General features: G+C 37.7%; 1 protein-coding gene across 2 annotated transcripts in view; it reads right to left on the bottom strand.

Moving 5' to 3' along the window:
• Window positions 1-9,310: 9,310 nt before the first annotated feature.
• The window catches only part of GHR (growth hormone receptor), a 118,725-nt gene continuing 100,760 nt past the window's right edge, over window positions 9,311-27,275 (bottom strand). For both annotated transcript variants that reach the window (XM_071425479.1, XM_071425480.1), the window contains 7 exons: window positions 23,708-23,837; window positions 22,486-22,646; window positions 21,533-21,711; window positions 17,800-17,971; window positions 15,208-15,298; window positions 12,389-12,458; window positions 9,311-12,119 (listed from right to left, as the gene is read on the bottom strand). In XM_071425479.1, coding sequence (XP_071281580.1) covers window positions 11,157-12,119; window positions 12,389-12,458; window positions 15,208-15,298; window positions 17,800-17,971; window positions 21,533-21,711; window positions 22,486-22,646; window positions 23,708-23,837 — 1,766 coding nt within the window. In that variant the 3' untranslated portion in view covers window positions 9,311-11,156. The remainder of the gene's footprint in view (window positions 12,120-12,388; window positions 12,459-15,207; window positions 15,299-17,799; window positions 17,972-21,532; window positions 21,712-22,485; window positions 22,647-23,707; window positions 23,838-27,275) is intronic.

Below are 27,275 nucleotides of genomic sequence, written 5' to 3' on the forward strand. Positions count from 1 at the left end.
TAGGTAAATATGTCATCTGACTTCTGGGAAGGTGATTACTATGAACAGACTGGGCAAAAATGCAGAAAATAAACATTGAGGGAAAAATGTTTGACAGATTTTGATGCAGAAATACATGGAATGAAGTCTATAACCCAGGGGTAGAACATTTAGCTTGTAAAAGGTTTAACAGTCAGCAAATATTCTTTTGTTTTAGCTTTTAAAATATTGCTGCTAAAATAAGCAGTTTAACACTGCATGCTTCCAAAAGATGAGATTTTTATCTGTAGTTCATTTAGAGTTCATTCTCAATTTTTTTGTCCTTTTATAGGGTAGTAACTTCTCGCGCAAGGCAGTTCAAGCATCTGGTGGTCACTGAAAAAATGTTTGACATCCACTGTGTATGAAGCAGGAAAGCAGCAGGTAGCTGATGAGGCATACTGCAACATGCAGGGAGTTTCTAACACGTATGGAAAACACTGCTGCCTTTTATTGCCATTGTGAGCATCCCTGTAAGAGAAACTGCTGCACCAAAGACCTGTGACAAGACATTGTCTCATATTGTTTCTCACAAACAGCACAATCTATGTACATTTAAAATCTCATGGCTAGGCATGAGCTTGAGCAGTGTTTTAGTGATCTTCATGCTGTTTGGATGGTCTTATACAGCCTTCTGTACAACCCCAGCCATCTCAAATGGATGTGTCAGATTCTTTCACGGAGTTAAACTTTGCAAGATTCATTGCAGTTTACAAAATTATTTGTTTTGTCTTTTTCTGAAGAACACATGGAAGGAAGAGTATAGGTTTTAACTTGCTCTAGACTGCCAGAGCACTCATCCCAGTGTTTGGCAGAGTATCACATTGACTTTAGTGTCAGACTGCAGAGTAGCTTAATATGATGGGAATATAAATTGTACTCTCATGTATCTGGGGCATCAATGTACTGTTTGACATGTTATATTCCTTTTGATAAAAGGATTTGTTTTCTGGTTTAGGAGATGAAAGCTGTCAGAAAGGGTATTTGTTATAGAAGTACCCATTTCTATTGCATTCTCCAAAATGTTTAAATTTGTCCAAACAATGAAAGCAGTAATATACACAAAATACATACAAATACATGTTTATTTGTATTGGGTTTGCATGGCCAAGTTTTGGTAGTAGGGAAAGAGTGGTGAGAGCTACAGGAGTGGCTTCTTTGAGATGGTGCCAGAAGCCTTCCCCATGTCTGGCAGAGCCAGTGCCAGCTGGTTCTGAGACAGGCTCACCAATGGCCAAGGCCAATTCCATCAGGGACAGTAGAACCACCTCTGTGATAATGTATTTAAAAAGGAAAAAAGTTACTGTGCAGTGGTAATTGTGCTCAGAGAAGAGAGCAGTGAGACTATGAGAGAGGAACAGCTCTGAAGAAACCAAGGTTAGTACAGAAGGAGGGGCAGGAGGTGCTTCAGGCGCTGGAGCAGATTCCCCTGCAGCCTGAGCTGAGACCCTGGTGAGGCAGCTGTGCCCCTGCAGCCCTTGGGGCTCAATGCCAGAGCAGCAGGATGCCCAAGGGAAGGCTGTGATCCTGTGGGAAGTCTGTGCCAGGCTCCTGGCATGGTGTGGCAGGTTTGCTGGGAGGACCAGTGACCGTGTGGGGGCCCATGCTTGAGTGAGCTGTTCTTGAAGGACTGCACCCCATGGAAAATAACCCGTGCTGGAGCAGTTCATGAAGAACTGCAGCTCATGGGAAGGACTGACACTGGAGAAGTTAATGGAGAGCTGTCTCCCACGGGAGGGACCCCACACTGCAGTAGGGGAAGGACTCTTCTCCCTGAGGAGCAGCAGGAACAACATGTGGTGATGTGACCATAACCCCCATTCCTGTCTCCCTGCACCACTGGTGGGAAGGAAGTAGAGCTGGGAAAGGAGGGAGGGAAGTGGGGGTGGAAAGTGTTTTCAAGATTTGTTTTATTTCTCATTATCCTGCCCTGGTTTTGATTTGTAATAAATTCAATCTGTTTCCCCCAAGTCAAGTCTGTTTTGCCTGTGATAATTGATGAGTGATCTCTCTGTTTTTATTTCAACTCATGAACCTTCTGTTATACTTTTCCACCTCCCGATCCAGTTGATTTCATGTTTGTTACCTAACTATTGGCATGGGAGTCTTAAGGGGGAAAAAAAATATTCACTTACTTTCAGCATATGTTTTAGCTGTTATTTTCTTCAGAAACAGAACAGAAATTTCAGTTCACAAAGTATTTTTTTCCTCTGTTCAGGTGTCTTTTTGCTTGTCAAAGGATGACCTAATCTCTGCTTTATAGCTTCAGTAGTTGAAAAAAAAAGGTTTAGCATTAGAGATTATGATATGATTAAAATAAGTTTCATTTTTTTGTAACTTGAGACTGGTAAGCAGTAAATTTCTTATCTTCTTTATATGAATCCCATACCTTGCAATTTTAGCAGGAATGTTGTGTGATGCAATATGAACAAAAAAAAAAAAAAGGAAATAAGCACTAGCTAAATGACAAATGAAATCTCCTAAAATGTGTATCATTCCATGCATCTGTGAAACCATCTTCTTTGTGAGCTCTTTTACACGCTCACTGTAAAATGGCTTTTTTTGCCTTGAGAAATAACTTCCCAAATTACTACAGATGGAAAACTATCTCACTGTATCTTGCTGTCTACAGGTCTTTTTATGGAATAGCCTATGTTCATCTGCGGCATAACTCATAATAAAGTACTTAGCCATATGGAATGAAGGTAGCCTGTTCCAGTGTTTGTTGTGAAGATTGATATGTGCTTTTTCCAAGAGGAAAAAAAGCCCCTCGTATGTCATTAGACCTTTGCAGTCATTTAGCTGGTCAGAACAACGCTTTTGTTTTAAAAGTTTCAAAAATCACCCAAGCAGGAGGGAAAACTTTGATTTGTAGCAGAGCTTGTTGCTCTTTTTCTGGCACAGTTTTTTTTTTTTCATAGATCACAGAATAATAGAATGGCCTGGGTTGGAAGGGGCCTTAAAGGTACTGTAGTTCCTACCCCCCTGGTGTGGCCAGGGACACTTTTTGCTGGGTCAGGTTGCTCAGAACTCCATCCAGCCTGGCCCTAAAGACTTCCAGGGATGGGACAGCAACAGCTTCTCTGGATGTGTATGTATCTATGACAAAACAGAAATCAAATACCTAGACTAAATAATTTAACTAAGTTAAAATCAAAGTTTATGCAACAGGGAAGAAAGTGTCTATCTATATTCAGTTATTCTTGTGCCCTGAGTTCTTCAGTAGTCAAGTATTCTTCACTAGAGTGTATCAATGTCATCCATTTGGAGCCGCTTCCATAGACAATGTAATTATGCAAAACCAGATTCTTGATCTTGCTGAAAATCTTGAAGCCATTAGTATAATTTTATCCTCAGAAGATTTTCACTTTGCAAATTACTATTTACTGTTTATACTGCATCCATGTCAGCATTCCAACCGTGTCAAAACTCTATTCTGCAAGCCATGGTGCAAGCCTACAAAAACTCAGTCTTTTCTTGGAAGCATTTAACAGATATTCTATCCACTTTAAATAGGATATGACAAAGATGACTGATGGATCTCAGAGATGAAGAATAATAGAGAAAGAATGAACTCAAGAGAAGAAATTGTGTTGATTTCTGGTTTTCTAATTAATCTCACATGTATTTCTGTGCTTTCCCATCTACTTTGGATTTATCTTTTTGTTGTATCCTGATGGGTCAAACTATTATAATTTCAATTTTAAGCACAAATACAACAATTATATTCTTAAAATTTATTTGTAATTCTGGATCTCTTGTTCTCTTAAAGTAATGTTGAATTTCTGACCTAGTTTTCTTGTACACCTGAAAAAACCAGGTTGGTGGTGAGTGTTTAAACCATGCAAACGTCTGTCAAGGAGCATATTATCTGAAATACATTTCTCTGAAATCACAGAATATTCTGAGATGGAAGGGACTCAGAAGGATCACCAACTCTAAAGGTAATGCCCCATATAGGAATCAAACCTATGATCTCAGTGTTAGCACCATGCTCTAATGTACACCATAGGATGTTTTGTTAGGGAGTACATTTTCCAGCAATTATCAAATCTTGTCTTATTGATCCTGTCTGAAGCTGTCCATTTGGATGGTATTGGCTTTGTTTTCTTACTTTTCCCTCCATTAACCATTAGTCCTTCTCCTGTGGAAGTTAAACAGCTGGGGGCAGTCTTGTGAGAAAGGAGTACTTGTGCATAATTTACTACATCATTCCCTGTGGAATCAGGAATGTAAAGACATACATGTATCTATTTTATTTCTGTTTGTGACAGTGCTCAATTTCAGTGCCAAGCTGAAAGCATGCATCTTGCCTCTAAATAGTCATTTAATACATTCCTCAACAAAGTAAATTCAGAAGGTTGTTGTAATTAATTGATTGGTGATTGGTAGAAATCAGCTAACTAATACTAACGACATTCAAAAGAAAGTGACACAATTTTGCCATTTTTTATACTATAAAATCAAGAAACCACTTGTCTTTTGGAGACACGGAGTTTTTAATAAAATAGGTCATTCTTTGGCTAGTCTGTTCTTGGTATCTGACTGTGACTATAAAGTGTATGAATCCTAACTAAGTAAAATTTTGCATTTTCAAACACAGTAGGTTTACAAATCTAATTGCAGTTAACACAGGAGCTTGTTGAGAGTTGCACATTGTTCCAGCAGTAGTTTGACTCAGAAAATGTCACTTAAAATTTTCATGACATTTCAGGGCACCAGTAAATCTTTTTCATTCCACCAAAAAATATGCTGCGAGAAAGAAAGAATTCCACCACATAGTTAAAATCTTGGCTTAAGGAATCCAACACAGCTAGGCCACAGGTGGAGGATAGGATGCTCATCATGATCTCTGGCTGGCAACTAAACCTCACTGTGGGAACTTAGCACATGCCTTTGGATGTCCAGAGTTGCTGAGAACCCTGTTGGGGGGCTTGGAGACCCTGACGTGCTGCCCGGAACACCTGGTGGCTTGATTTCGACCCTTGCATCGAATTGCCAGCTTTGGATGAGGATGTGAAAGTCACACAGGTTTGGATGGTGTAATAATAAGATATTCACAGGGTGAAAATTTAGATTTTAGGATTTTTGGTATGGAGGTTATGGGGACAAGATGGAGGAATCAGGGCATGTCTAGTCCTTCTTTCTTCTTCTTGTTCTCCATTTTCTGCTGTGATGTTGGCACTTTGGGATTGGTTTAGAATAGAGGTGCAGTGTCTAACATAGGTGATAGGTATTGGGAATCAAGAGTAAATATGATGTCTGTAGTTTGTAGTATAAAAGGACGATACCGCCTCGGGGGCGGTCAGAGTGCTCGTGGCTGCCTTGCTGAGCAGATCTCAGCTGAGCAGAAAGAAAATTTTATACATGAGAATTAATAAACAACCTCAAGACCAAAAAGTGAAGAGTCCAAGCTCATTCTTCAGTTGCTCAAGCTCATCCTACGCATCTCAGGGCAGAGAACATCAACAGCCGACCCGAGACCTCAGATGTGCTCAGATGTCTGTTGAAGAAGGGTTGGACCTACTCATTTGATACCACAGTTTTCGCTAGAAATCACATTGTCTTTAGTAAATTTCCAAGCCTGAGCCTTACTCTTCCAAGGAAAGTACATTTGGTTGGCTCACAGAATTAGTTCCTGAAGGAGTTTTTCATTCAGAAGGGCAAGGTTGGTATTTCCTCTGTAACTTGAGACTGTAACACTGTACATGCTACACAGCTGCTAGGAAATAGATCTGAAAAGTTTTAGTATGAGGAAGTTAACTGACACTGTATTGTTCTATACTTTATGTCTTTCTAGTATAGTATTGTAAGGTTTTGTATTCAAGAGAAAAAATATATATTAAGAGGAAAAATCTGTTGAAATTACTACTAAAAAAAAAAAAGACAAATCAGTTTCCTGGCATGTCTACGTCTCAGGTGCCTGTTATGGAACAGATTTAATTTTCTTCAGTATGAGCTCAACAGCAGACCAGGGACAGTATGGGACCATCATTTGTAGCATTGTGATGGGAAGCTATAGAACGTTGCAAGCATAAGCTCATTGACTTTGCTTTTACTCCCACTAAGCCTTCTGCAGACTTTTGTTTCTTCCAGTGTCAATGAGAGGAGTTCACCTATGTTCTCTCACAAATTACCACATGATGTGGGATGATCTGCTTTCTCAGACTAATTGCAGGAAGCTAATGTTTCATTAGTCAGCTAATTTTCGTATATTAAAGAAGCTTATATTATGCAAAAGAAATGCCAAATACTGTAGTGATAAAAAATTAAACCTGTCAAACAGTGTGCCAGTTTACTAGAAGCATTGGTTTTAGTAACTGCATCTGCTTATCATGCTGACTGCTGGCAGCCTCTCTGCTGTGCCTGTTTCTCTGACATCACTGGTACAGTTTCTCTTCTGCTTCTGCATACCTACTCTAATAGCCCTGATTAGAGAAGATAAAGAAACACTCACTCAATACAGTTATGCCAGAGTGTTTAAGTAGTATACTAATCACAGAAATGGAATTGGACTACATTTTGCTTCTCTGTGGCCTGAGGGCATGGTTTCTATGGCAGTTAAAGCACTGACTGTGTAGGCAATTAATAATGATTAGTCAGAAAGAAGAATTTGTACTGCTAAATTACATTTAGACAGAGTCAGTTCCAAGAGAGAACATATCCACTTGTATCTCAAAGTTAATTGATTATAAAAGCTGGTTAAATTCTTACCAATTCCACCATCTTGGTGAAATAGATATTCTGAGTTAAACTGAAAAATTGGTATTGCAAAACTAAGATTCTGTAGTGTTTACTTCTTTTCCCACCACCCAAATTTGCATTTTTTCTGTAATAAAAATAGTATCATGCTCCAGACATTTCCACAGAATTCACAGAATTCACAGAATGTCTAGGTTGGAAGAGACCTTAAAGATCATTTAGTCCAGCCCACACCCTAATACCTCAAGCAAACCATGCCACCGAGTGCCACATCCAGTCTTTTTTTAAACACATTCAGGGATGTGGCTCCAGCACCTCCCTGGGCAGGCCATTCCAGAACTTTATCACTCTTTCCGTGAAATTTTTTTTTCCTAATATCCAACCTATATTTCCCTTGATGCAGCTTAGGACTGTGTCCTCTGGTTCTGTCAGTTGCTCCCTGGAGAAAGAGACCAACCCCACCTGAGCACAGCCACCTTTCAGGGAGTTGTAGATGGTGATAAGGTCACCCCTGAGTCTCCTTTTCTCCAGGCTGAACACCCCCAGCTCCCTCAGTCGTTCCTCACAGGGTTTGTGTTCCAAGCCCCTCACTGGCCTCATTGCCCTCCTCTGGACCTGCTCAGGTGTCTCAATGTCCTTCCCAAACTGAGGGCCCAGACCTGGACACAGCACTCAAGGTGCAGCCTCACCAGTGCCAAGTACAGGGGGAGAATGATCTCCCTGCTCCTGCTGGCCACACTGTTCCTGACGCAGGCCAGGATGCCTCTTTTCTCCCTTTTCTCCCTTTTCCTCTCAGATCAGATAGTCTGCATCAGGCACTCCCGTTTTTTTGTCTGGTAATAGGCCCCTGAGCAAATCTTAAAGGAAAAGAAGTTGCCTGTGGCTAAATGTCATATAGTTTGAAGTTTTTCTTTGAACCAGAGAAATATTTCCCATTCATGCAACTATGCTGATGCATATGTAATTAAATATACTAAACTGTAAATGACAGTAAAGTGTTCCCAATAGAGATTGCCATCATTAAATCACAGCATTTTTTAAATCATGGCAGGTGTAAAGAGCACTCAACTCTTCTTTAATACTTTATTTTAAAATAGAAAATATACCTTTTATAATGTTAATTTTCATTCAGACTGAACAGCTCTCATAATCTGCTGATCTCACTCCCTGTATCATAAGTCAGAAAAAATATTTCACCCTAAGTAGTAAAGAATAGTAGTGTAAGTCATTATGTTTGACAAAATTCTTTTTATCTTAATGGAAACTAGTATAGATGAAGCTTTTTTCAGTTTCTTGTAACACTATGCCTTGGAAATTTACGTTTTCTTTAATGGATAAAAAAAGGCTCAGACTTTTCCAAACCAAGGTGGCTTCTTGCTGACACCAACAGACAGGCAGCAGAGCAACTTGAGTCCTTGCTTTTGATAACCAACATGTTTTCTGAATAAAGATACTAGGACAGATTAAACTTTGCCAGGTAATCTATGAACTAAGTGTCATTCTAAGAAAGGGAACAGTGCAGGCAGTTTACATGCAGGCTGGCCAATGTGTTTGAGATAGGCTTTAATGTGAAGGACTTTGGGGGTGGGATACAAAATGGCAATGCTCACACCATTCCATCCAATTAGGAAATACACTAGGCCAACCAGAGCAGTGACAAATGTTCCCTAGCTGCCTTCAAAGGTAGTAACAGGTCAGCCACCTCAAGGAGAGGGTGTGTGTGTGTGTGTGTGGTTGTGATAATTCACCTGGAGCCCTCCTGGGAGACCTGCATGCCCAGTTCCCTCCCTGGCATGTTTGTAGGCCAATACATGCAGCATAGGCAATAAAAAAGCCTTCTAATATGTGATGCTTGGCTGGGTAGAAGAGGGAAGAGCCGTGGATGTTGTCTACCTGGATTTCTGCAAGGCTTTTTAAGACTTTCTCCCGTAACATCCTCACAAGAAGCTCAGGAAGCATGGGCTGATGAGTGGACAATGAGGTGGGTTGAGAATTGACTGTCAGAGCTCAGAGGGCTGTGATCAGCAGTGCAGAGTGCAGTTGGAGGCCTGCAGTCAGCCGTGTTCCCCAGGGCTCAGTACTGTGTCCATCTTGTTCAGCCTGTTGGTCAGTGACCTGGATGAAGGGACATGGCATGAAGGGACAAGTTTGAGGATGGCACAGGGCTGGGAGGAGTGGTTGATACTCAGGAAGCTGTGTGAGACCTGGACAGGCTGGAGAGTTGTGTGGAGAGGAACCTAATGAAGTTCCACAAAGGCAAATTTGCAGGGTCCTGCAGTAGGGGAAGAATAAACCCATGCACCAGTACAGGCTGGGGACTAGCCTGCCCATCACAGGATGGTCCAGCAGCATGTAAATGGGTCAGCTAAACTGGCAGCACATCTTGGCCAGCTCTGGGTGCAATACGTCCTTTGGCTCCATACACATCCATTAGTGAAAACACTGGTTAAAGAAGGGATTGTTTCTATTCTAAGGAAAGTGGCTTTATGCTTTATTCTATGAGAAATACTTGTTTTCTCCTAATAAAAAACTCTATTTTCCATTTAAAAAAATTAATTAGCTGCAAAAAACCACATTGTGTCCAGACAGATCAAAGACAATACATTTATTAAACTTTGAGAAAAACAAACAAAACACTAACATAGAGAAAGTTAAATAGAAACTGAAAGACACATCTTCTGACCGGCATATCATGGTTTGTGTGACCAGTAAAGTACCAAAATGACATTCTGAGTTTGACTGAGGTATTTAACTATTTTTGGCAATAGAAACAGAGTAAGAAACTTCTTTCAAACACACACATAGGCATTACTTGCATTAGTGTCTACCATCTATGAAATTTTATATGAAACTAAATAATGCAGCTGTTAGAAAATTATAGCAGCAAATTAGCAGAATATCTAATGCACATTTACCATAAAGTACGTGCTAAACTTAAAAATCCCACCCAGTAGTTGGGCCCAGTTGTGTAGCACTTGGTCACAAAAAGAGCATCAGTGAGATCAGTTGGAGACATCATAAGCAAGACCTGAATTTGTTGCACATCATACACTTCTCTTCAGGTCAGAGTAAAGAAATTAATGTTCCTATTTGCCTTCTAAGAAGTACCCTGCTGTGATGAAACCATGGCTTAGGAAGGTAACTCCTGAAACAATAAGAGTTAATTGCAAAGCTCTGTCAGGTTCTTAACATGTGCAAGAACAAAGAGAGCTTTCCCTCCGAGTTACAGTTGTCTCTCCTTTCCTTCTGAAAGTGTGCCTAACACAGTCAGAGGAGATGCTGTTAGGCTGCAAAACCGAACACCATGTTTGAACAATACTGCACTTGATCCCCTTGTTCCACTGAAGTATTTTAATCCTGTTATATATTTAAAAATTAACTGCTGGCTAACTTCTGAAGTCCTTAATTTATTTTTTTTTAATAAAGACTTGATGTGGCACTGACTAATAAATGTAATAATGATACCTTTGGCTCTGGAAGGGCTTCAGAAGTTGGTCAAATATGAAGATACTATGCTGCTAATTTATCAGAGCTTATTCAAGTGTTCTCAAAAATATTCAGTGAAAATTTAGTTGCACAGTGTTTAATACTGTGCTCAACAAGATTTTGTTTATAAAAAGTGTATTATTATTACCATTAACTAGAATCTGATGAGGAACAGAATAATTTCCCCAAGTATGCTGTATATTTTAAAATTTTACATAGAACTTTAAATTGTATGTATATTTCTATAACAGTTCCCATAAGAAAGTAATAGAATCAGTTACTTTTAAGTTTCTACAATATTCCAAAATTTTATATAGGTTTCTTTGGAGGTATAAAATGGCTCTGTAAAAACCTATTATTCTTTTAGCAGTGAACAAAATTTTAAAAAACAGAAAACTCCTTTTTAGGACTGCAGCAATTACATTACTTAAATGGGTCACCATAATTGAACAACAATATTTGGTGTAATAGAAAAAATTTATGGTTTTACGACCAAAGTATTAAAATATATTTTACTAATTTAGAGAAATCAAAATAGATGTGTTATTTAGTCAAGCTACTTTGGTGTTTTCACCTATATGATCAGTTCCCAACTATTGATATAAAGATCTCTGCCAACAGCAGTTTATTCCTAAATTCTTACACTTCACACCACCTGATTTTTAGCTTTATCAAAATGCACAATTTACTCTACATTAAACAGTAATTTCAATGTTTAATTTCACAAAAATCAACACCCACAAGAAAAGACAAAACAGCCTCAAGACAAATTCATAGATAATATTTACAGAACACAATAGGAATATTTTGATGTATATTTTACGCTGCAACATTTCAGATAAAATTATAGGAACCACGAAAAACTTTTAGACTTCATTTTGGTTTCAGCATACAAGCCCGAAACTGACTCTCTGCTGTGAAACACGACACACACCTAGTGAAAAAAAGAGCTATGGCATGATTTTATTCAGCTGGTCTGCGCTCACATAGCCACAAGACACGTTGAATTCCTTGTCTGGCACCGGCAGCGCGGTGGCATTGAGCACAAGGCCTTGTGGAGACTGAACGATGTGGATCGACGTATAGTCTGCCACAGGCATCTCTGAACTTGGGGGTGCTGCTGTTGAAGCTCCAAGATTGGCAACAGTCGTGGCAAGGCTCTCTGTGGTGAAGTAACCGTCTTCATTATAGCCTTGTTCCTGAACACGTGGCTCATTCTCTTCGTGGGAAGTCACAGCAATGCATTTTTTCACATCTGCCTCACAGAAATAGGTGTTGTCCATGGTGAAGTTTTGTTCTGTGCAGCCTTCACACTGTGCTCTCCCCAGCTTGGATTTCTGCCCTGGTGAAAGTACAACCCTGCCTGCTGGAGTAATATCACTCACTTGAGCGTAAAAGTCAGTACTTGCCAGTGAATTCTGGTTGCTTATCTGGGTATGGACTGACGGACGGGGTGACTCAACGCTGTCTCCAAAGGGTGCCCACAGGTGGCTGTTTTCAGACTGAGTACTCCTGTGCTGGCGTTGCAGGTCTGTGTTGGCAAGGCTTGGAAGTGACTCATCATTATCTTGCCCGTTAAGGCACAAGAGATCCTCTTCTTTTTCAGTAGCCTTTTTGAACTGATCACTATCAGAGGTGGCATCACACGTGTCGCTTGCGCTGAAGTCTGTCTCTGGAATATCTGGTTCACAACAACTGGCCCGTCCAGAATCATCATCCTTCGCTCCCAAGGAGCTGTGAGATTTCAGATGATCTTCACTCAGGAGCCTGTCAGTGTCTGAGGCTCTGGTCTTTTCATCAGGGTCTTCAATGTCCAACTCAATAAACTCAACCCACAAGTCATCAATGTAGAGCTGTGTCTTGTAGTTGTCATGGCAGGCTAAGATGGAATTCACTTCATCTAGCTTTCCTTTCTACAAGGCAAATAAAAAAGAATTTTATAAAGGAAGTAATAGAAATGCTTGTCCTTTTTATAATGTTGACTTATGTAAAGATGACTTATGCAAAGATGTAGTTATGTAATAATTGCAAAGGGATTAAGAACTATTTTATGCAAACTAATTCTATGGCAACTCCCCAAATGTTAGAATTTTCTTCTACAAAATTTTTCTGCCTGGGACAACAGTTGTCATCTTCTACTACTACAAAGATTTTCACTGGAGATTTTAGAGTTTGATATTACCTTCAAAAGATCTGGGTCAATCCCTTTAATCTTTGGAACTGGCACAGGAGGAAAAATAAGCATTTTTAACCTGAAAAAAAAAAAGGCTTTTAATTGACAGTGGTCTTTTTTGAGGAAGTTAGAAAGAAGACAGGCTTACATTGTATTTATATTTAATGACTTCAAAACTTAAATGTTTGAAAATAAAATTTCAAATACTCCTAAGGAAAGAATATTTTCTCTCATTGCAAATTAAGAAACAAATTCTCTGCAAGCTTCATTTTGGAAATCACTTAAATTTATGTGGGAATCCATTTTGGAGTCTGGTCTTTGACAATTCAATGCTGTATAGAAAGAGAGTAAATTCCTAGAGCTCTGTCAATACATTCCCTTTATACATACTTTCAATGCAACCTGATACAAACCTAAGTATGTGGTGACCTTTCCAATTTTTTTTCAGGGATACAGTAGCCTTGCATATGCCCAATAAATTTAAATAGGGGAACAGAAAATGGGAATTGGTAGAAAGAGTGAATTACTTTAGAACTAATAAATAAAACTGAAAAACATCTGCAAAACTTTAGGCTAGCATTTTGCCATCTCTATGACAGTTCTGCTTCTTGAATTATTAGTGCAACAAATAATAAAATAATTTGTAATTAAGGCAGTGGGTTACCCTTGTGGAGAAAGGTCCATTAACTTCCTTGGGCATTTGCAGGCTGTGGAAATACATATTATTCTAATCCTTCATAAAGTGCATTCCTTATTTTTAGGGGACAAAAAAACCCTCCAAACCAAACCACTCCCTCTGCCCCTCTCACCCCCCCCAGTTCTAATAGAAGGATGATTTTCCCTTAATCATAATCCAACAGTAGCTGGTCTGGTCATGCCTGTTTCCTCCATGTTACCTCTCTGCTTCTTTTGCAAACAGATGAACAAAAGGAAAATTCAAAATTCTCTTTATACTGGGTTAATTGCCTATTTTAGAAAGTAAGGTATGGAAAATGGTAAATACAAATCCAGATATTAATTTTGCTGCCTTTTTAGGGACATTGGTGAGGTCCAGAGAGGGTCGCAGATGTCTTAAAGAGTGCCTTGAGAGAAATCTAGGCACCTTTGGCTTAACCATGGCATGTCCAAATTCCTCAGATGTTTCTGGTTTTGAGCAGATCCTCAGTGTTCTGCCCAGAAAGCCTAGTGAGAGCCAGAAATACAGTAATTTTCCACCTAATCTCTGGAGAGGCAGTGTAAACTGGTTGGGTTTTCAGGGTTCGGACTTGTGCTTTACAGTTGAATCCACAAATCAGGTATTCTGACAGGACTGGGCATCGCTTCTAATGAAACAGACAAAGAATTTTACCACTCACTGCCTGGAGAAGACATTTGGGAGGGAGAACTGTGCTCTGCTCCTTTCTTAGCCTAGCATAATTCAAGCTTTCATCTCTCAACTCTAATGACCTAAACCTATGGCATCTGTCCTACAGAGACTCGCTCAGAGCCTGTGAGATCATAACTGAGGAAAATATGAATTGGCATCTTTCAGAATCAGAAGGAAACCAAGCCTGGATATTTTGCATTATGGAAAACCTATGCAGGCTGCTTCTCTGCAGAATACATTGCCATTTCACCACTAAATGCTCAAGCTTGAGGAAAGGGCGCACACCTGCAGTCCAGAAAAACTTTCCACATGAAGTCCTCAGTGGAGAAAAGCTTCCTCCAGCATTCATGATTAGCATGGAAGATATTTATAAACTCTGATTAGGGATATGCTTCAGACTTGAGGATTTTCTGAGACTGAGCCACCTTTTGTTCAGTGTGCTGACCTTAGCTCCTGGTGCTACATGCACATTGCTCCATTCTGACACATCAAGCTTTTGTCATGAATTGTATCAGGAGCCTTGCTCTTAAATCTGGGATTGGGATGCTATTGCAGGGAATGGCTTCCTGAAATTAAACTCTGTCAAAGTATAGAGCTTGCCTAAATAAAAAAATTACTGCCTAGTGAAAATTTTTTTTTAAATCTGCTCCAAATGCACCAAATTGTTTTAATTTCAGTATGTGAAATGAAATTTCACCATTTTTTGGTATGTGCAAAGCTACTCAGTGTTCATTTTTAAAGTGTATACACAAGACCACTGCCAACACCCATGTGTGCACTGGGTCTTGACCATGGTGTTGCTCCATAGTGTACAACAGTACTGATATGACATCCAAGTTGAATTCTGCCAAAACCTATCCCTGAAAACACATATTAGGGGATTAATTAATTTTAAGACCTGTTATTTTTATTTATGTTTCATTCTTTCATTTTTGTATATGACACCATTTCATATTTTTTACAATCAATGCAATTCTGTGCTTAGTTTCATTTTATTCCTGTTATCTACAGAAACTGCACTTTATCCACAGAGACCAAACATTGCCCTATGAATCAATCTCTTTCCCGTGGCTTCAAGAAGTAGAGTTTAGTGGAATGGTCTAAGAACAAAATCAAATATATAGACATAGGTTTGTATTAAACTTTTGAACAGCATGTGAATAAAAAATAGTATGTTCAAAATTTGAGTGAACTAAAAAAACAGTTCAAAGCGTAAGTAAATCAATCATGTAAATTCTGCAGAATAGAATGTACTGCAGTGAAAGAGGAAGATCAAGATAATCAGATTCCCCATGCTGAAGGCCCCATACATACTAATCCCAGTGATACGTAATTTACAAGAATAGACAAAAATGCTCAAAATGGTTACTTGTCCCCCATATTTTAAATAATTGAAAAATCTTTTTTTTCCCTTTTTTTAAAGCTATAGGTACATAAAATCCAACAAATAAAAAGTCTCTACCTTGGTTGTTTAGACAGCATGATTGAGATCACTGTTACAGCCAGCCCACACACTCCAAAGACAACAACTAAGAACCATGGAAACTCAACTTCTGAAAGAACAAAACATGAACATATAAGCAGGAAAGTCACATCTTTAACTTCAGCCTTGTCTTCCACCACTTGAGGATTCCAAAGTGGTAAAAACTGATGAAAATGCTTCTTACTCAAATGTAAAAGTTCTATGTTAAGCAGAAATAAAAATGTGCTTTTTGTCCTAGCTCTGGCCAGCACTTGGAGGTTCCTGGATACCACCTCATGTCACGGCCAGGGGCAGACAAAGGGACTCCCTGCCTTCCAAGAAGAAGGGTGTAACTTCTGGTTGAAAAATGTGGTGGCATTGTCTGACATTGCTTGTTGTCTCTGTGAGCATCTCTCACTCAGAGGGTGTGAACCCCCCTTTCTTTTGTATACTTTTGCTATTAATATTGCTGCTTTTACTGTTTGTTTTCTTATCTCATTGCTGTTTCCAGTAAACCGCTTGTATCTTGACCCGTGATCTTCACTTTTTGTGTTATCAGTTTCAACTCCTTCCCACTGGAGCAGAAAGGGGAAGAGGGACTGAGTGATAAGGGTGTGGTTTGGGAGAGCCTCAGTCACGGCACTGAATTGGGAAGTATCATTCCTAATCCATGGCAACTTTCGGTCTCAGCAGTTTCCATGCATTTATGAGTCCACTGAGACTCCTTGCTAAACCAGACTGCTTTCATAAATCTAAACAAGATCTTAATAAAGATAATGTCTATGGCAAAAGCAGCCATGAGGAACATTCTGCCTGCTTGGAACATGGTATCAGTAGTCCTGAGGCATGTAATGCCACAGACCATGCTAATACTTGTTCATTCAAGCTGAGAGAACATTACTAATAGCACACAAAATCACAAGCAAACTATTTTTCTCTCACAAAAAATAAGGTATGGTGGTGTCAAAAAACATACCACTTCTCTTTCTAAAGGTTGAACATTAATTATTTTGTGAACCAACTGAATCAACTGAAAAAAAAAAAACCCTTTTATTTACCTTGCAGGTGGCTACAAAGAATTTAGAAACTAATTGAGAAATGCAATTTAATAGAAATGAAGAACAATGCTGATAAATGAAATGTTTTATCTCTTAAATACTAGCAACTCCATTATTCTTAATATTACATTGTGAATTACAAAGCACAGAGAAATTTTTTCTAGCTTTAGTCTTAGATTTTCCTCATTTTTTCATAATTTAAAATTTCCTGAAGAAATTTCACTCTTAGCTTTTGGGCCAAGGAACACTGGACAGAAAGCTTTAAAACTCTATATATGAACAAAAATGACCTTTCAGAGAAAAAACAAAATAAAAAATTCAGGTATGAGTTTGAGCTCTGTGTTCCCAGCTCAGATTTTGACAAGACATGCTTTCAGGCATCACTAAAGTCCTATATGGATATGTCTGTGTTAAACAGGTCTGTATTTGAATAGCTCATTGTCACATCAGTGAGACCAGCAAATGTCCAGCTCCTTCAAGAAGTTAGAACATTGTATTAGAAGACTTTTAATTATTAATACATGAAACGTATCTAAAGTTTAATTCTGTGTTCCTGAAAGTGACATACAAAAGAAGTAAAAATAAATTCTCAATCAAATCAGCTCACTGCTGCTGTGTGAGGTATGTGGATTAGGATCACCTTGGAGAATCTGAGTTGTAGTGACTGAAGAAAACTGGCCTTAGGATGGCCTTAGATTTTCCAAGTATTTTAATGTTATTCATATAAAAACCATGACCACTTAATATGGATAAGTTTAATAAAAAAATGACACATGTACAGAACATTAACTGTTCCTATAAATTAGAAATGAGAACTAATAATAGGAAGAACTAAAAAGGAGAATATAGCCAGATTTTGAAAGATAAGAGTAACAGGTTGTTTTATATAACACCTTCACTAATAACCTGGAAAATGATGTGAAGAAGCTTGTTAAAATTACTTGTTAAGGAACTCACATTTTGAAGACTTAATTTAGTAGCTCAGACCTGAGAACGTCTGGAAAAGGCACTGTCTCATTCCTTCAATAGAAATATGTGATTCTCAATGGCTGATTTTTCTTGTCTTTAACAGCACTTGAAAATGAGTACTAGTCATAAGCAAGAATGAGAAAAATACTCACTGTCTTCGATAGTGTATCAGGATGATTAGAAAAGCACAGAATTCTAGAAAAAAACTTAGCCAACAGTATTGCAAGAAATCACAATTCTTCTCTTCCCAACTGAGGTGCTCATTTTAGATGATGAAGTACAAGATTTAATTCTGGTTTAGACTCCATGAGATGTGCAATAGCAGTTACTTCTGATTCTTAAAGCTATTTGTATTTTTGATCTCTGATGATCTGTGAAACAGTCTTGCTGAATTTACTTCTGAACTTGAACTTGTATAAGGAACTTGAACATTCTCAATCTCCCCAAATGATTCTCATGTAGTAGGCTGGAATACCTCTGTATTCAATCATTAAACATGGTTGAAACCATCCTCCATCATTGAAAAGACAAGAGTTAAAGCTATAAAAATGCTTTGCTTATTTACCTTCTGTACAATGATCACATCCAATGCCTATTTGAGAAAATGACACATAGAGGATTTCACTGAACTCCCCGAATTTTTCAGAAGTTCGTTGTCTTGATCGGATTCGTATCTCATAATCTCTTGCTGTCTTCAGAGAGTACAGTGGAACCATTGTTGAGAGCCTGGGTTTTAACTGTAAAGACAGAACTGTGATTTATTTGTTTGAGTTGTACTGGAAATTTTACACTGCCGCTTGATTTCTGAAGGCATTTTTGCTACTGGGCATTTTGAGGATAGCACAAGAAGAGTTCAGAGAACATTAACACCATTTACTGTCAACTTAGTAGTCATCAGGCATTTCTGTGATTCAGGGGACCAAAAGCAGAGAATCCAAGCTCTGTAGATACAGTCAATGAAGAAAGGCAGCTTCCCCCAGTTACACACCATAAGTAGGTGGTGTGAACATCTTTCACTGATCTTTCAGGTTGTAAATACTTTTTACTGTTATAACACAACATTACTGATTGCAGAATGCCAAAAATGCTGTTAAAATAACACGGGAGTTCTAAAACTACTGCAATCTCCACTATGAATTTAATGGTTATAACTAAACATATTGCGTGTTATAAATGTTTTTATTTGGAGAACAATGTATAGGCCTCCAAAATCTTCAGCTATATACAAAATGTGATAATGGAGACTGTGTGACAGCTGGCATCAGATTGTGGTCTTTGAAACTTCTATATTAGCTGAAACATACTTAGATACTGCTAAATATGAAAATGTTTAGGAAATCACATTAGAGGTCTTAATAAGTAAAATTTCTGCCTTTTTCTATTATACCTCTATATGCATTTTCATTCCAATAACCCTACAATAGTATACAAAATAAAGAAAATGTGCTCAAAATAGAAATCCATTTGGCAGATATTATATTCTACTTTTACTTTAGAATCAAATAGATACCAGAAAAAAAGCATCATGGCTAAATCTTAAAAAATCTGGAAAACAGCAGCCTTTGGGAATTTGAAGGAAGCTTCAACAACACAGTCCTATAATCTCCATAGCTGCATAACCTCAACTTGAGACAATATTTGTTGGTAGGTATGATCTCTGGAGTTGTCTGATCCCTGGTGACTCCTGACTCCAATGTTCTTACAATCAACCAGTCAGATTTTGGAGGAGACAGGCTGCTTTTCTCTCCTAGGAGTTGAGAATTGTGGAGAACCATTGCTGTACATCACCCATGTTTTTAATATGTGAAGAATATCCATTTGGAAACCATTGGGAAGGGTATTTAATATATACTTATTTCATGGTATTAAGCCACAAAGAAATAGTTCACTGAAGTTTTACAGATAAGTTTACATCCATCCCAAATAATGGTGTTACTTGGAAAAAGCCAAGAAGAATACATCAGAGCCTTTATGAAAGGCTCCTGGATGGAGTGGGAAAAGTTCAGCAAGAAGTGAATAGATGAACAAACAGCATTTGTCATAGATTAATTCAAGTAAAAGCCATATGAGAGAGACATCATAAAAGGTCTCATGAACACCCATTATGTCAGGGTGAATTTTATTCATTTAGAACGTTTCTCAGAAAATAATTTTGGTCCTCTTATCACCATATTTTCCTGTTTTAACACTTAATAATTAATGTTTAATCTTCTTTCAATTTAGAAATTATTTATTTTCAAGTAGTAAATATATTGAGAAAATAATAAAGGCTATGCATGAAAAAGCAATGAATCATCCCCAAAAATATAGAAAAATTACAAACAAATCTCAGTAAGGAGGGACTTAGTACCATAATAAGTACTATAAATTAATTTTTTTATTACTTATATGTACAAAGCATTATGGTATATTTAAGCAGTCAAGAATTATCCTTTTGTGTAAAAAAACAGTAATAAGTAGACATGTATAACTTGACCATGTATAAGCAGATATTTATGTCTTAATGTGCTTCAACACTCATTAGAGAAGGCATTTGTAGCAAGGAATCCAAAGAGTGAAATTGTAGCATTGCTTCAATGCTGTCATTCAGAATTTGCTCTTGTCCTAGGCCAGACCACGATTTTGTTCAGAAATTTGTCTTTTGTGCTCTCATAGTGTCTCAGTGAATTATGCCATGTTTATATTCCTAAAATGAAAGGCTTACAAAACCTTCCACTATACACAGGTTAAGTCCAAAATAATCTATAATACTTTGTCTCTTGAGGCAAGTATCACAATCAGGAATTCCTTATCTGTGTTCAGAAAGAACACTGATCTTCAAATCTTTGCTCTCCTGAGAAGAACTATTCTCAAAGCATTCTGGGATTATTGACAGTACTGGAGCAAGAACAAAGCTTAATTAGGGCATTTATATGAATGATATCAAAACTCGTACTAAAAAAACCATTAAAATGTGCATTTTTAGAGACATACCTGTATTCTGCTTTTGAACATTTGCAGATTTTCAGCTTCTTAAAGATTATTGATTCACTGCCTAAACTTAACACATTTAACTGGCTTTAAAATAGAGGCTAAAATATTAAGTATATATATATTAAGAGGCTAATATTTTAAACCAGTATAGATAGAAAGACAGAGAATTATTAGGAAAAATTTTTACAGACATTATAGGCCTGTTTGGCTGTAGACTTGTTAATAAACACTAGGTTAAAGAGAAAATGCTAACACTGAGAAGGACCAGAAGTGAGGAGTAAGCCAAGGTCTTTCACAGGTGAAGGCAAGCAAACCAGTTTGACTACGTTTCAACTGGTAAATCTGGCTAGGTTCAAATTGTTTGAATTTTCCTTTTTTAGTTAATGACAAATTTGTAACAGTATTATCTGGGTTTTTTTCTGCCAATTAAATCAGTTCATATTAATAAGAAAGCAAAGAAAGGATTCTCCTCTGACATGATGTTCTTACTGAATTGAAAAAGAGCTCTCCATATGCAAATATGCCATGACACACTGGAATTTAGCCTATGCATTCAGGTAAGATGGGCACAATCTCTTACCTGTAATAGAAAAACTAACTACATGAGAAGTTAAGTGATTTTCAAAAAGTAAACTTAAAATATTTGTAATGTATTATTTTATATTTTCACAGACTATCCCAAAACTTCCCCTTGATGTCTGGTATGAAATCTGTAAGTCTTACCTATGTTGCATTATTTTTATTTGCTTATTGTATCAAATTTTAAATTGTAACTCAAAGTTCCTTCCTTCCTTCCTTCCTTCCTTCCTTCCTTCCTTCCTTCCTTCCTTCCTTCCTTCCTTCCTTCCTTCCTTCCTTCCTTCCTTCCTTCCTTCCTTCCTTCCTTCCCTCCCTCCCACCCATCCATCATCTAAATTATAAGTATTAAAATTTACAGGCACTCTGAAGAATCTGGAATGACATGGCGATATTCTTGTTCAGACTACTGAAACATCATGCACTGTTTAAATAGTTGAAGCTTAAGAAAAGAATAGACAAATATTTTATCCTTGAAAACACTTGCATATATCTGACTCTTCCTATACTTACTAATCTAACACAGGGGTTTCTGGGTTTTCATTACCCTGCCTGTCAACTATCTTGACATATAAAGTTACAGTATTTGCTAGAAAATGTCAGAAAAAATGCAGGTATATAATTTAAGATACAAGGCATTGTCTAATTAGCAATTACAAACAGGTTTTTCAAAGTGGTACAAGAGTGTTAGGGATAGAACAAGCCTGCACTGCACTATGACTAATGTATAATAAATATTTGTTTCATACCTCCTTCCATTTTGTCTCATTAACTTCTTTGTACTGCAATTCATATTCCAGAGTAATCCATCCCTTCCGAACATCTGCTGTTGGTGGTGGATCCCATCTTACCTGGATATCCCCATGGATCCCAGTTTGGCTAGTATTTAGCAGAGTCCAGTTAAGGTGGACAGGGGGATCAGGTAGTACTGTTTAAACAGAGTATTTGGAATAAAACAGCCAGTTTTCAATGTGAAATGACCATTCTTACTACATACTGATAAATTATTTCAGGACTTAAAAAGTATTATATTAACCATAACAAGAAGGCACTCTGCCAATTGGCAGTAGATAGGTTCTGCATAAATCTCACCCAACCAACCAATAAAGAAGATTAAGAATGAATGCTCAGCTGAATAAAAGAGAGCATTGGGTACTCTAATTACCTGTAGGAATAAATTATCTGGATATGCAGTTAATGGTGGTACACTACCACTCTGAGCAAGCAATAACATCTGTCAAGTCCCAGGCAGTCAAGATTCATACTGCCATAAATATAAATCCTAGCTTAGAAATACAAGACATCCTGATCCTTTAGATTACAGTTGATTCAGGAAAAAATAGTGTTTGGCTTCCAGAGTTTTGCAGGATCAAGGTTTTAATGCCAACTTTGCTCTACAAGGAGATGTAGTATCCATTAGAAAGGACTCAAAGTGAAAGCAAAGACAAGCTCATTTGAGCATGCACACATTTGAGAGACCACTGGGATTTAGAAAAAGAAATCACATATTTGCTTTTATCCTTCAAGCCTTCTTCCAATCTAGGCAGTATTTTCTGGTGTGGATTACATTAAAGTGTTACAAAATCAAATCCCTTCCCATGGATCATATATTTTAGGTACTGACTTTTCTGAGAGGCAATATTTAAATACAGCCTAAGTAATACAAAAGCTTATAGAGGTAAGATACATAATGGAAGCATACCTATTTCATCAACACTGAAACATTTTTTGTCATATACTTCATTTTTACTGGCAAGTTGAACACAATATGGTGTCCACACAGAGGTGTAGGATGCATTGAAGTAACAGCTATTTTGTCCTGAAGTGATATAATCAGGGCATTCTTTCCAGTCTTCCTCATTACTAGAATGACAACAAAAATGCAATATTCATGAGAGAGAGATTTACAGACCTTACAAAGTACAAATTACAGATGTTATTAGACACAGTACTGATAAGTTGTAAAATTTATGAAAGGGATAAAAACATGTCAGTATTGAGGGTGATTTACAATGAAACCACTGTTGAAGAAACCTGCATAACTGGTTTAGGTACTCAGGTACTTAGTGGCCTGGAAAATAGCTAAACTTTAAGGTGCCTTCTAACCCAAAGCATTTTATGATTCTGTTATTCTATGTTCCTATGATTTCTGAGATGTCTCAGAGTAACTAAGAAAGCCAACCTTGCTATTAGGCTTAAGTCTGATATGCAAATGTATCATAACCATCATCAAAAAGCATCTGTAGATCAAAAAGATCAAAACCCTGTTCATTAAAGGGAACAGAAATGCACATCCTCCTATTCCTGTGAACAAAAGGCCTATTTCCTTAATAGCCATTACTGGTAATGTCTATGTCCTTTTTCAGCCTAATCATTGTAGCAACCTGAAATTTAAAAAAGCTTAAAGTGGAGCTGAATCATAATTGAACAGGACTCAATGGAACATTATCCCAGTATCAGAGCAGTCTTTTTCCCTGACCTGTACATTCAGATTTTATCACATCAATTGATCAACGGGGACTTCATAAAACTTTAATAAAAATTTGAAAGGGCCTGTATCCAACCTCCACATTTGTGCACACATATAAGGAATCTCAGTGTTGCAGGTTAGATGGATAAAGAATAAACTGAAGTTGCCTATTAAAAAATCCTTACCCAAGCTATATAGTGTTCAGTTTTGGATTCTGCAACCTGGACCTAAATTTAGTAAGAATGGTGTTTAATTATCTGTCACATAATGCTTGTTGCTGCAAATTGCCCAATAACTACCAATAAAATCTAACATTGGAAAAAATGTACTTAAAACATGGGTTTATACCCTTAAAAACAATATGGCTTATATCACAGCAAAAAATTAACAGTAGCAACCTAACAAGCATGCCAAAAAAATTACTTTTCTCTTTTCCTTTTTCAGCTTTTATTACCTCTTCTTGTACAACAGCTGTAGTATTCTTGGAACAGTGAGGTTATAAAGATTTCCAGCAGTCCAAAAACATGAAAATGTCTCCATTTCAGGTGATCTGCATTTTCTGATTTGTGGCCACTGCAAGAGGTCTGTCAGAAAAAAAAAGCAGGGGACAGAAGGATACACATTAAACAAATCCAAACCCCGGATAACCTGCTGTTAAAATGAAACAGCACCTTTAATGAATAATTAACTTTTCTTCCAATCCCTTATGTACAATGAGGCAAGATTTAAATTCTTACATGCATACATGTAGAGGGACATAGAAGCCATAAATTCGAAAGATGCATCGAGCTCTCTTTTGTACTGTGTAGAAGTGAATATAATCACAGCTTGACACTAGGCATAGGGATTTGCCAGCCCTACAGCTGTAACTGAACGGAAAAGTCTGTTTCAGATGGAAGGGACCTAAAACAATCATCCAGTCCAACTGCCTAACCACTTTAGGGCTAGCCTAAGGTTAAAGCCTGTTATTAAGGGCACTGTCCAAATGCCTCTTAAACACTGGCAGACTTGGGGCATCAACCACCTCTCTAGGACGCCTGTTCCAGAGTTTGACCACTTAAAGAAGCTTGTCCTAATGTCCAGTCCAAATCCCTCAGGTGTAGTTTTGAAACATACCCACATGTCCTGTCACTACCGCTCTTACCAGCTTTGTTTCCCTCCTCAGGATGGAAACAAGGACATTCAAATCTTCTTTAAACTGCAGGGCCCAATACGGCACACAGGGAGGTCACACCAAGGCTGAGCACAGTGGACTCACTGCCTTTGGACTAGCTGGCTGTCCCCAGTTTGGTTAGTTCAGTACAGATACACCTGAATTAGCACTTCATTTGCTTTGAAGAAGGTGTGGTACTGCAGAGCTTACACAGACTCACCACAGCTTAGCACATACCCAGCTGATGCATTTCATGATGCCTGCTCATGACGGAAGCTACCTTGAGCTGAGCTCAGGTTTGTGTGCACAATGCTGTGTGGATATAACCCTGTTCTGAGGGAGATAAGGGGACTTCTAAGCATGGGCATGTTCTGCCACATGCCCATTTCTATTCTTTGTCAAAACCGAAACAATGAAAGCTCATAAAATGACTGCTGCAATAAGTCAGCCACATCAACTGTTGTGAGAAGTATAAATGCAAAAGTTGCAGGTATGATTCACTGCTTCCAAAGCCAAGCCTTAACTTTTCCCTGATTTTGAAGGTTCTAATTGCCAGTGTTCCCTATTTGGCCTGAAAAGCTTTCAGAGAAAGTACATGGAATTGTCTACCTCTCTTCACAGACCATCTGGGAATATGATCATTTATTTAAGAAAATTTCTCCAAAATGCATTTAAGCATTTAAGATGTAGATGTTAGTCAGGTATTTATGAGTGGTGAAATGATCACTGAAAAGAGAATAACATGGTGCTCCTCAACCCTGCATGCAAAGTTCTTTGCGAAGCTTTTGGCAGCTGTGAATATCAGAATTTCAGACAAGACAATAAAGAAGAAATATGTTAATGTCAGGGTGGTGAAACACTGGAACAGATTGCCCAGAGAAGTGGTGGGTGCCCCACCCAGGAAACATCCAAGACTAGGTTAGACAGGACTCTGAGCATCCTGGTCTAGTTGAAGACAGCCTGGGTGATTGCAGGTGGGCTGGGCTAGAGGATCTTTACAGGTGTCTTCCAGCCCAAACTATTCTGTGATTCTGGGATAATACTTGATACAAGACATTTACCTTCAAAGTCAGATACAGTCATCCACAAGCACTAGGCACTTCCTGCTACACAAGAGGATATTGTGGCCTTCATGAACGCTGACTCCTTCATTTATGGCTCAGACAGACACAGCCACTCCATGCCTGAGCAATCTGTATTTCTCAGGCTCAATGGTTTAAATTGTGTACTTTACATTACACACCACCAAGCATCCATATCAGGCACTAGCTAATACATGAGTATTATGAATTTCTGTTTTGCTCATCCCATAAAATTGTCTGATTTTACACTGTGGACAATGAACAAGGCCTGAGAACATGTCTGTAAATAGATTTCACAAGCTGGTTAGATTAAACCTCTCTGCCCTCCCCTTCCCTTTCCTGCCTCCCCAAAGCATTGAGAATTCATCTTGCCACCCTAAAATAACTGAACTTTGATTGGAAAGATTTAAAAAACTGTCTTTTTTTCTTAGCCAGCATGTTCTATTTCGCTCAACTTTAAATAAGTTTCAGTTTAAAACTGAAACAAATATTGAAATGAACTGTTGCTGCAAAGGAAAAAAAAATGGTACTGTTCTTTTTCCAGAAAATATTGAAACAGAACATTTTTACTATTGTGTCTGATTTTTTTTAGTGTGATATTTAGTGTTTGACAGCTTTGGCAAAACTTCAAAATGCTTCTGGGATTGATGTTGACTTGAGCTTTTACATAGTTTTACATCATTTGTCAAACAATTTCCATGCTGTAGATGTCTTTGTTAGAAACAGCACATGATCACGAAACTGCAAATCGTTGTAACATAAATCCAAAACAAAACAGGATAAAAGATTCAAGAACAGAGTTGTATTTATAACTTTTAAAAGTGCAAGTGTCCCAGCTTTCAAATTTGAATTTTCTTATTTAATTGAAAATCAAATTACTTTATAAAAGCAAAACAAAGGAAAAAAATGTTTAAAAACAGAACAAGAAAAATGAATTATATTTTCTGCTTTTACTTCAAAGACATGAATAAAATTACATAATACCTATAATCAAGAAGACACATGTCTCTCCCTTCTTCTATAAACAGATAGTGTGCAAGGAAGTACATGCTATGGCTTTTCCTGTTTCTATCCTCAGCTACATGCAAATATAGCTATTTTTACTGCAACACATTAAGAATTTGAGAAAATGATATATTGGAAAACTCTACTAAATTAGAGTATTTCTGTTGATGTATTTATATCTGTATTTATAGCTAGAACATATAATATTTACAGACCATGCAGACTATGTTCTCATCTGTAGGGGTAAATAAAGTCACACTGTCATTTTTTCACATGATGAAATGAACTGAATTGAATCAAACTTCACTTAGATCTTGAGAGGTCCAGCAGAATCTTAGATATAGGCTCTACCATGTCTTACTAATCAATTATCTGGAATTTACCAGCTTCATGCACACTTTCAGATGTACAAACTCTTTTAGGAAAACAGCACAACCAGAATGGCATCATTTACAATGGAGAGGATTAGCAATACAGAATACAGATTAAGACTTGGTCTCTTACATCCTAACTTCAGAAGAATGTATCCCCAAGTCTCTCTTTTCCACTTCATCATGACAGGACCATTAATTCTTTCTCTCATAGATGTTCCATCAACAGTCCCAAGAATTTTTGAACAGGCAGTATTTTTGTTTGGGATTCAGTAGTCCTGGTTAACCAGTTTATATGAATACATATATTTTTATTTTATGACTATTTGAAAGAAATACTATCTTATGATAAACATTTCCAGTTTCTGTGTCAAGTTTCCAGCCGCAGATTTCGTGACTGACTGAAGAAAA

Source organism: Agelaius tricolor, unplaced genomic scaffold, assembly GCF_023055355.1.
Source record: "Agelaius tricolor isolate 1412-34295 unplaced genomic scaffold, bAgeTri1.0.p SCAF_4, whole genome shotgun sequence".
Taxonomy (NCBI): Eukaryota; Metazoa; Chordata; class Aves; order Passeriformes; family Icteridae; genus Agelaius; species Agelaius tricolor.